The sequence below is a fragment of the Gouania willdenowi genome, chromosome 19 (genome assembly GCF_900634775.1).
Source record: "Gouania willdenowi chromosome 19, fGouWil2.1, whole genome shotgun sequence".
Taxonomy (NCBI): Eukaryota; Metazoa; Chordata; class Actinopteri; order Blenniiformes; family Gobiesocidae; genus Gouania; species Gouania willdenowi.
The window spans coordinates 23,074,644-23,085,627 of record NC_041062.1 but is presented as its reverse complement, the minus strand read 5'-3'; the positions used below and the strand labels follow the sequence as shown (position 1 = coordinate 23,085,627).

Sequence of the window (10,984 nt, the reverse complement as noted above, 5' to 3'; positions counted from 1 at the left end):
GGATATACAAACAAATCTGCTATACATCATATCTGGTGGACGTGACATGCCCTCAAATTTGTAAAAAAAAAAAAAAAAAAAGAAGGAAGTGTGTGTTTGTTTGGGTCTGGAACATGTTTGGGCCTTCAGTAATCAACTTTATCAACTTTACATATGGCTCCCTGTAATTTGATCAACTTTGAGCTATGAACATAGACTGTTCACATCACTAATTATTAGTCACATATATGCATTGGTTCTTGGGTGACACACTCTGGAAATCTAGTACTATTTTCATTGGCCCATAACTGCATGTAGAAAGTTAAGATCAAATCTGATCTTTTTTTTTTATTATTTATAGTATAAAGGTTACTCTTTCTTTGGATATAAAACAATTTTCCTTTATGTGACTTCTTTATTTTACAATTTTTTAACACCAAAGTGCGAGGGGCCATTTGTTGAAATGACCCATAACAGAATAAATTACAAACAAGTAATGTTTCTGTTCTTGGAATTCAAAGTGAGTTAATGTATACGAGGTACTACTTATATGGTGTCTTTTTATGAATGAAAATTTTTTTTAACTTATAGAAATACAGTTGGACAGAGAAAGCGTCTCATCGTTGACCAATTAACAATAATCTATGGTCTACATACTATTAACACACTATTAGTTTTATTATTAATCATAATTCTAATGAATGAGGTGCAAAGTCTTGAAAAACTAATATAATAACTGAAATAAGTGCTTTATGATCATTGTATTCCCTCTAATTCTTGGTTAAAAATCCAGAGCCTTGAGTCTAACATGTGTGCACTTATCTTTGTTGCCATTTCACCAAAACTATATTACGTTCCCTCTGTAAACAAATTGCCACCATCTAATCAAGATTTAGCATTAGTGACCAACAGAGGAGAAGCAGCACTAACGTACATACAGATGCTTTTTATATTTTATTACTGTATTAAAACTTAACTACAAATACATAACTTCACTAAGCTTGACCCCTTTTTCATATTGAAATAGTCCATTAATTGGATCAATATCATATTTATTCATACGGTTAGATTTAAATCAGAAACGTGGGCGAGGTGTCTTATAGGAACACATCAACAAAGGGTTTGATGGAGTCACGTTCTGACCAGAAACCTTCCAGTTCTTAGATGATCTGTTACTCATGAGCTGAAGCTGGAAAACAATAGTGAGCCTGATTATGAATGAAGGAGAAGACAAATGGGTTCAGATACTTATTTAATTATATTATTACAGCCTGGGCATAAATTGATGTGTGAGTGATCATTTCACTGTAGATTACATAAAAGACAAAAGATGAATAAATAACAATTTTTTTTTTGTTGCCATGTTGACATGGCAACAGTCCCGTAACAGCCCTCAGGCAGAAAGAGGAACATTTTGAGGTACCAATTGGAACTGGACTCTATTCCTTTATTATAAGGATGGCCACGTTGGGCCTGTACTATGCAGCTGGATTTCCTCTTATCACGCTAACTTTTGGGATGTATTCCATGTGCTGTACTATGACACTGGTCAACTTTCAGGATTACAAGTACTCACGTGTACTCATATCACTATAATTGAGTTGCTTTTATGGGTACTTGTACTTTTTTGAGTATGTTTCTAAATCATTAATTTGACTTATACTTAAGTACATCTTAAAAGAAGTAAAGTAATTTGTTACATTTTTGCACCCAACCATTACTGAGTAAATTATTTAAAAAAAAATGGTACCTTAAACCACAGTACTGTACTGATTTCAGATCAGCAGTTTATAAAAGCACATTGAACATAATCTATATGTTGTTAGTCGTGCTATTTCTGATCACCGCCCAACTACTTTCTTAGCTTCAGGTTGTGGTTTCTACCAATTATGTTGTTACCCACATGGCACATTTGGCACTGTTTTAGAGTTCATAAATTTAGCTATACTTGGAAGCCTGAGAATGTTTCTATTTTGAATTGAATTAAATGGGCGTAATTTTATTTAGAAAGCCACATTTTGTAAAAAGTCAGCTCCTAGCAGGCCAGTTGGATTTTTCTTGCTACTTGACCTATCGGAAATTCCTCCTCCTGACAATCCTGGCTCCTCCTACCTTCTAAGAATGTGAACTCCTCCCTCCCAAACTTCCTCACAACTAAAACAAACACTGCGATTTAATATAGAATAGATATTATACTTTGTCATATATGTAAAGCTACATACACTAAATATGTTCTCTGCATTTAACCCCTCCCTGAGGAGCAGTGGGCAGCAACAGTGTAGCACCTGGAGCAGTTCCATTTTTAGTACCCGTTACAGTATATCCCCTCATATCTCCTTTGACTTGATCTAACATGTTTGTGACACAATGCGATGCAGCGCTTCGACAAAACACTGGACTATTGTGTTGAATGGACTATTCTTGTAATAAGTAGTGGATATGATGACAAGAAAGCAACGTAGCAGCTCGGGTGAGTGTTTGAAGCAGCTGAAACAGCTGATTGACTCCAATGCTGCTGACACACAGCGCACACAGCCTGAAACAGTGTTTGTCTGACTCACAATAACCTCTTAAATAGCCATGTGCTTTGATGTAATGTGCAGTTTTTTGGCTGAAAACAATAACTAGAGTGTGTGAATAGCAAAAGACAATTGCTAGTGATCAGCTGTTGTGTTGAATCTGCGTCTACAGCCACACCTACTCATGAATATGCACAAGTAGGTCCTAAAACAGCCTGTTTTTAGAACTGCTCAGAAAGTCACTTTTCAGAGGCTAAAAGTCTGGAAAATGGGTGAGTTGGGGAAAATAAACCTCAAAAACTATGTTGTTGTGGTTCTTAGAACAAATGGAGATGAGTGAAAAATAGCATAATACTGGACCTTTAAGTTTATACATGAGATGTTTACTGTATGCAAGGGAACCGTGGGTAGATTTATTACCAAAAATAACCATAGGGGGTGAAAGTAACTAATAACTTTAACTTTGAACAATATTTAATTGACTACTTTTTACTTGTACTTGAGTATTTTATGTATGATTTACTTGTACTTGAGTATAAGTTCAATCAAGTAAGAGTACTTCTACTTGAGTAGGATATATCAGTACTCTTTACACCTCTGTAAACTTGTTACCGGGCTAAATCACCATGGTAACTTAGGCTGAATGGCCAGGTTAGCCGAAGTAGATCAAATCTTTGCGACTACCAAAGTCCCGCCTCCTGACCAATCAGTTCTCTTGGACGATGAGCTGCCCATTGTTAGAAGATCCTGATTGGTGCAGATTTGACAGCTGAGTTTAGGAAAGAAAGATTATCAAAGGATAAATGCAATCCTCTCATTTAGCGATGACATCCTTTAGGAAAGATATAGATTTACATGTGATGGACTGATCTACAGTCAGCTGATGAAGCCTGCCTCGGACCCTCTCCGTAACCACAGACTGATTCATTCATTCAATTATTCAAACACGCTGTTGGCGACGGTGACAGGTTCAGTAAGAACATACAGCAGTTGTGCTGATATACACAAAGTGGGAGGGTCCTATAAGATAAAATAGGCAACATAAAAATGAAATAGAAATAAGTTTCACGTTACGAGCTGTATACTGAACGCAGCCTCATCCCATCTGTGGAAGTGTGTGGGGAATTGGTGCAGAATTAATAAAAACTCGTCTGTGCTGAAATTAAGTGAAAGTGACTGATCAGAGTCTGTTTTTTGTCCAATGAATTAATATTGTATAATTTCATTCCTCCCTTCCTGCTTTTACTGTGTAAATAGTGCTGCTTTAGGCTTGGATTATTTATTGCAATTCCTTATGTGTTGTAAATACTGGCTGCTCTACACGGTTTCCTGTGTTTGTGATTGGTCAGATGCTGCAAACTCCGCCCCTTTTATGTGAGCGCCATATCAGCCAATTTTGGAATCGCCTGGTTTAAGTTAACTTGTTGATAGCCAGTGTCGGTGCCCAATCCTTTCGCAGGCCTGACGTTTCAGAGACTACGTCACTTCCTTCACTTGCAGTCCTTACGACAGAGCTCCTGGGACGTGATATTTGAATGTAAACTGACCATACGACATTAGTTAAATATTTCAATAGTACACATGTAAATATGTGACTATTTTGTGGTGTTTTTAAATGTTAATTTAAAAAAAATAAAAAATAATGGAGAAAAACACAACACACAAAATTGACAATCAAAAACCAAACAGAAAATAAAAGAAAAACCAAAATAAATCAGAATTCACTCAAAACATAAATTTCTAATTCTTTTTAAGTAGCAGGGTTTTAACCTTTCTAAAATAGTACACAAACTGCCGTAAAATAAGCCGACTGGATGTAGATGCGTTTCGCGCATGCATTGAAAGGATCTGAAACGATCACTGACAGCCAGCTTAGTGTAGGCCTGTTGGGTTAAAACAATGTTCCACAGCTCTTAAAAGTCACAATTGAGCAATTCCCTTAGCTTTTGAATATGTTTGTTTTAAAAAGTACAGTCTATGTTTACAGTCCAAACCTAATCATTGTTTCATTTGTAATGTAAATCTTTGTTGATGAAGCTCATACATTTAAGAGAGCTGGGATTTCAATGCTTGGGAGGTCCTACAGAGCAGTAGAAACCTGACTGGAAGCTGGAATATGGAAAACAAAGCTGAGGGTTCTCAATGTGTCATTATGCTGTTAATCATAAACCAAACCATGGTATTATAGTAACTGTTGAATACACGCAGTTTACCTTTAACAAATCATTGACTAAACTACTATTACTTTTTAGCTCTTTATGTATATCTATGTTGAGCATTCCAGCTCTGGACAGTACCATCATGGATTTAAAGAAAACGATAGAGGTTTGACTCATCTTTTAGTTTGTTTTTTTTTATTTACATCCAAACCAGATGAACGAGTATCTCAACAAGTGTTCACATTAAAGCAAATAATCACTTTTACAATCAAAAAAATATGCAAAAGAATCAGAAAGCATTCAAACAATCGCTTTAAAAGGTTTCAAGTTTTCTATTATTCCACCTTCATGTGTTCAATTTGCTGAGGTTGTATAGTGTCCATTCTGTCCTTTTCAGACTACGCACTTTACAGTTTGGTGTATTTCTAGTCAAATATAGTAGTTCTATTTATTGATGGGTGTTCAGTGGACAGAGTGGAAGCTGGAGAAACAATCACCAACATGTGGAACACTTGATTGGATGAGCTTTGGAGAGCTACTTGCAAATTTTATAGACATTTAGAAGACTACAGCACAGGCTTTATTCCATAGAATTATCCAACACATCATTATTTTAATCTAAAACCAACAATTACTACTAAGCATCAAAGTGACACTGTTTCTATCCAACTGTGATGATGAACAATCATAGGCTTGTTATGTGTGGGACGGAGGATCGCTGCATGTATCAGCTCTGGGTCATTTCCTCTCAGGGATCACAAGAGACACGTCAGCATCAGCTCCTCAGGGTTCTGTACAGTATGTGTCTCTGATAGCACTCCAGTTACTAGTTAAACATTACATAAGAAGCACAGGTAAACTGTGTGAGTTAATTTATGAACGACCTGAAATGGAACTGCCAACTGACGGTCGAATCAACTCCTCCATCATCAGAGCAAGAATGTGGCACAACTCATTAGCCTGAAAACAGAATAAATAACATCAATCAATCAACAAATCTCTATCTGTTGAGCATTTGTATTATACACAGTGTGGTTCATACACACATTATCAGATCATTTGGTTTAAGGCTTCATTGCAATTAATTAATCACAGGAAAAATTTACGTGCTAAAAAAAAAACCGCCGTTAATTGCTTTTTCTTATTTCAAGAGTTCCCATTATACCCATAATACTGATGCACAGACCACAATATTTGTCATTAATTTCATCTTATAAAAACACCAGATGGAAAACTAAAGCCTAGTTGTGCACAAGAAAGTGTTTGACTTATCACCAGAGCTTTGCAGCCTTCGCTTACACCTCAATGTAGCGGCTAGCACGGACAGCTAGCACGGACACTCGGACAGTGCTAACTGCTACATGCTGCAAGCTCGCCGTGACTGACAAATTCTTACTGTTTATGATGTGCTAACTTATAGCACTACATACATATGATGTTTTATTTGACTTGTATTTTCTATTATTTGGAGATTGACACGTCAATATGACACGTAGCCGTTGGGACTGCATCTGTTCCAGTCGTTAAAAACAGTAAATGACTTTATAAAGCCACTTTGCTATATATCAATGTTTTGATCTGCCAAAATAATGTCATTTAAATGAAAATACCTCACGTTGAGGGCATTTCTCAGCAATTTTAGATGCGATCAAAAAAGAGATTAAGGAGGTTAATTATTTACTGAGCATTATAATTAATCACACACATTTTTTAAATCTCTTGACAGCACTAACTTTAAATTAAGTACATTTTGTTGCTGGAAAGAAGGAAAGATGGATCCTGGAAAGATAATAGATAGAGACAGTAGCAGTAAACTGAATTTACTGTGATTCCTGCACCAGAAACCCAAAGTTCAAGTCCAACACAAAGGATGAATCTGATCAGGAAATGATGAGAATGTATATTTTCTAGGGCTGTCGTCCAAAGAAGAAGCAATGCTGCCTTCCCATATGGAAGCCAACAGAAACACTAACAGACTCTGTAGCATATATATGGCTTAAACCGAAGTGTGTAATTTAAATTGAAGCCCGTACCTGTTTTAGATGAATGGTAATTTTGGTGGGATTATTTGGCTTGCCATAGTTGATTTCCATTGCTGGCACTTTGCCTTTCTTCTTGGTGCGCATGGACTGAATGTCCTCTAGTGAGATCTGAAACACTTGCACCTGCAGCACACCAACAAAATTCAAAATTTAAGCCTGAATGCTGGTAGCTACAGTCTGCACTTTTGCAGCTAAATGCTAAAACATTTAGAAGTCCATGGTGAGTAACATCCTTTACTCGGGGATAATGCATATACAAACTATGACTGAAGAAGCTCACCTGGGTCTTAGGGTGGAGGAAGAGCAATCCCTCTTGGTTGATGCTGACCATACAGGGTGATGGGCAACCACGAAGGCTTACCTTCTGGACCATGAACGTGTTGGAGCCAAACAGAGGAAGGACACTGAAGAACTCTGAGAAACACAGAGTTTAGAGAGAAAAACTCCAATGACAGGGAGAGGTAATGAGGTGAGATGGGTCAGAGGGAAGTGACACTCACCGATTAATTGTATTTTAGCCTCCAGGGGGGGAAGGGACTGTAAGGCTGCTAACTGACCCAGGCAGAAAGAATGGATCTCCTGAACTTTACTGCTAAGTCGGTCCTGGGACGGAAGGTACTTCTGGATCTCCGTCCTCAAAGATCATAATTAAAACAGTTAATACCCAACCACTGTCTGTGAATACTATTTTTGTTTAAGGATATTATATTTAGACAGTTATTCGGGCATTTCGGTGGAAAGCCACAATATCAACATCCACCATTTTTTGATTTCAACCCGAGAGAACGCCAGACATGTCACTTTAGCAAAGGTTTTGGGGGCCCACTGGCATCAGTAGTGGATGGGAACAACTTTTAGTTTAAATACAGTTTGAAAAATGCTATTTATCATCCCCAGCAGCTTCAAAGGTCCTATATCATGCTAAATCCACTTTTTTGAGCTTTTAACCTTGTTACGTTGTTAATTCCTTATTGAAAACACCCCCAAAGTATTATTGGGCTTCCTTCCTGCATATCTGAGTAATCCTCACTAATCCTCTCTGAGCTGCTGCTCTGCTCTCTTCTAAAAAACGCAATTGACGTCACTAACCGCCCCCTCCAGGAAGTGTCGGCTGCCGGCGCCGTGACTCCACAGTGAACATACACGCCCACTCTCTTGGAGCTAAAGGCACGCGAGCAGCACTCACATGAGGAGAAGCGGCACTCCAGAGGAACCGTGCGTCTCAACTTCCTGGTTGAAAGAATTCATAGTCATATTTCTTAAAGGGGACATATCATGGTTTTAATTCCTTCCTTTTTACATATAAATCATACAGTTGTGGTCTATATAAAGCAGAACTGCAATGCTTGTGTCTGAATTCCTCATTATTATAGCTCCACAGACCCTTTTTCTACCCCTTTTCTGATGTACTTCTGAGAGCAACTCGTTTTGGTGCGGTCTCTTTAAATGCAAATGAGACACTTCATACCCCGCCCCCTCTTCAGGTGACACTCGGTTCAACTCCACCCTGCTCGGCCATTTTTGTAGTTTGATAGAAGAGATACAGCTATGTAGCGGTGTATAAACTTTTTATTCAGAGGTTATTTATAAAATGTCAACAACAGAAGACTTGTCCATCCAGCCTTACATGTTACAGCCAGAGTCTGACCCAGCGGAGCGAGATGAAAATGAAGATGATGAACCTGCAGAACCCTAACAAGTGAGCTAACACAAGCACCGAGCTAACGCTAGCGCCAAGCTAACGTCACGAAATGCATTTTAATACAGTCTTTTTAAAGACAAAAATGGCAAAATGAAATGACTAATGAAAACTTTAGACTTAAATTAAATCACGTAGGCCATATCATCAATGATCTAAAACGAGCACACAGCGCTAACATATGAAGACGGTGCAACTGCTAATGCTAACAAAACAATGACAGGGACGTCTTATCATCACACTTTTTAGCGTTATTTACAGCTCACCGAAGTGCTCTGTTCGTCGTCTCCAAAGATAGAAGGAATTGAACCCTCAATCAGACAAAGTCTTTCTGTAAATCCTTCTTTATACTGGTGGAGGTTGATGAAGCAGTCATCATTGAAGTGCTTCACACACACAAAAATGACCTTACCCACAGATGTGGGTACATTTCCGTGAAAAATAAAACTCAACCAGACACTTTGAAAAGGTTCTGATGCTGGGAGACGTTGTAATGAAGCGTGTGGGTTACTACATCCAACAACCCAACATTTAGACTTATCCTCTCGTAACTTCAGCATCCTTGAGCTTGGACTACAAAATAAAAGCGAGAAATAAAAATGGCGGATTGCTCGAAGTGTTGGACCTGGAGTTGATGTACTAATTTGGCAGTTCCGCTGCAAATACTGTGACGTAAAAGTTCAAAAAACGTAATAGAGAATAGAAAAATCGAAACAGATTGAAAAATATGAGCAAAACAGAATATAAAGATATCTACGGAGCACCTGAAGAGACTAATTAGATTTTTTCTGTACTTCTAAACACTCTAAATATACAACAAAATGCATTTAAGGGCTAAAAAAGTGGATTTAGCATGATATGTCCCATTTAATAAATTAGTATTTTATTTTGCCAAATGTTATATATTAACCATATGTGGCTGTAGTTGACTTTGTAACTTCTAAAATAGCATGATATAGATCCTTTAATGTTACTCTAGCCTTATAAAATGGTCTTCACAAATCATTGCTGTGGGTGTGCGTCTCTTGGTTTCCCATACAATCCATACATGACCATTGGGAGAACAATGTAATGTGGAAAAAAAACACATTTTAACGGACCAGTCTGCGTTATTCCACTAGCTGCTGAACTGGTTACAGTTCTCATGCAATCCAACCATTGTCATTGGAGCTTTTGGAAATGCACCGAGGACAGCAGCATTACCTTGACTGTTCGACAGCTAGAGCTAACAACCTACAATGAAATGGTGTTTTTTTACATACTTTTTTCACCATAAACTAAACATGAGCTTCTTCTAAAGATGGAGGGACGGTAGCCCTTATTTTGGGTCATAGAACTTAACCCTGAATGATCCCTCAGGAGTTCAGTGCTCCTCCTTCCGTACTAACAACTGCAGAACAGGAACACCACACACGAGTTTTAGACATCCTCCATTGCTGCTGGTCATCCAGCTTCTGATCAAATCAATCAACTATGAGGGTGCTGTCTAATTTCACAAAGTGCATCTCATTGTGGGTGACTCACAGTTGGAGTTGATCATTTGGATCCACACCCTTAGCGAGATGCTGCAGGGCTGCCAGTTCTGCTATCTTCTGAACTGAGGAGAACCCTTCCTCAGCTGGAGGAAGCATCAGCCGGCCACCCAGGTAGTCGGTAAGGAGCTACACATGGACAAAGAAACCAGTAAGACTCTGATAGGACATGGAGGATAAGTGTGTGAAGTCAATGTGTAACCTGCTGGTAGTGAAAGTCCACGTAGAGGTCGCTGCGAAAGGAAAGAGGTTCTTTCCAGATCATTCTTTTAATTGACAGGAAGATGGCGCCATCGTCCAACAGGAAGTCAAAAATGTACTCCTCAGGGTGGATAGGACGCGTCGTGCCATCTGATGGATGAAGGGCAGAGAGGCTGCAAAAAACTGGGCAGTACTGACTAGCCTGAAAACACTTTGGAGATTTGTAGCTCAAAAAGTATGTTAAAACATTTATTTAGACAGCTCCTCTCATTGAGACAACAATAGAACCCTAATTAATTACCTGTTTACCTTCTTTTTAAAAAGGGTTTTACATGTTTAAGGTATTCATCAGACTTACCTTGTCTGTTTGCAAGGACTGAGAACTCCTTGCCTTCGCTGAGGTGAAAGATGCCCATTTCTTTACAAAGCTCTGACACCACATCCGCTGCCATCTAGAAGAACACAACATGAAACTGACAGGTTGTATGTTGAACAGTGGTTGAGATTGATTTACCTCAGCTACTAGTATTTTATTGGTATAGTTTAGTGTTGTGCATCCACTAAGTGTTTGCCTGCAGTTCTCGTGGTAAAATCAATCTACATTCATATGAGAGACTAATTATTTTAGAAGTCATTGCAGTTCCATGTTGATTACATGTATATAAATGACACTGGAAATAAACAGAAGTAGAAATTTGTGAGTGTGACTCTCTAACATGAGACACTGTGTACTGCAACCAGAGATGACAAGAGTAATGTACAAATACTTCATTACTGTACTTAAGTCGTTTTTTCTAGTATCTGTACTTTACTTGAGTATTTATTTTTTTGGCAACTTTTTACTATTACTTGC

At 38.2% G+C, this 10,984-nt stretch overlaps 1 protein-coding gene across 1 annotated transcript in view; it reads right to left on the bottom strand.

The window, feature by feature from the left end:
- Positions 1–4,860: 4,860 nt before the first annotated feature.
- myo15b (myosin XVB) overlaps positions 4,861–10,984 on the bottom strand; it is a 96,763-nt gene continuing 90,639 nt past the window's right edge. Inside the window, exons 64-70 of the mRNA XM_028476945.1 lie at positions 10,490–10,583; positions 10,133–10,281; positions 9,923–10,059; positions 7,200–7,333; positions 6,980–7,113; positions 6,691–6,822; positions 4,861–5,617 (exon numbers count right to left, since the gene is read on the bottom strand). Coding sequence (XP_028332746.1) covers positions 5,531–5,617; positions 6,691–6,822; positions 6,980–7,113; positions 7,200–7,333; positions 9,923–10,059; positions 10,133–10,281; positions 10,490–10,583 — 867 coding nt within the window. The 3' untranslated portion in view covers positions 4,861–5,530. The remainder of the gene's footprint in view (positions 5,618–6,690; positions 6,823–6,979; positions 7,114–7,199; positions 7,334–9,922; positions 10,060–10,132; positions 10,282–10,489; positions 10,584–10,984) is intronic.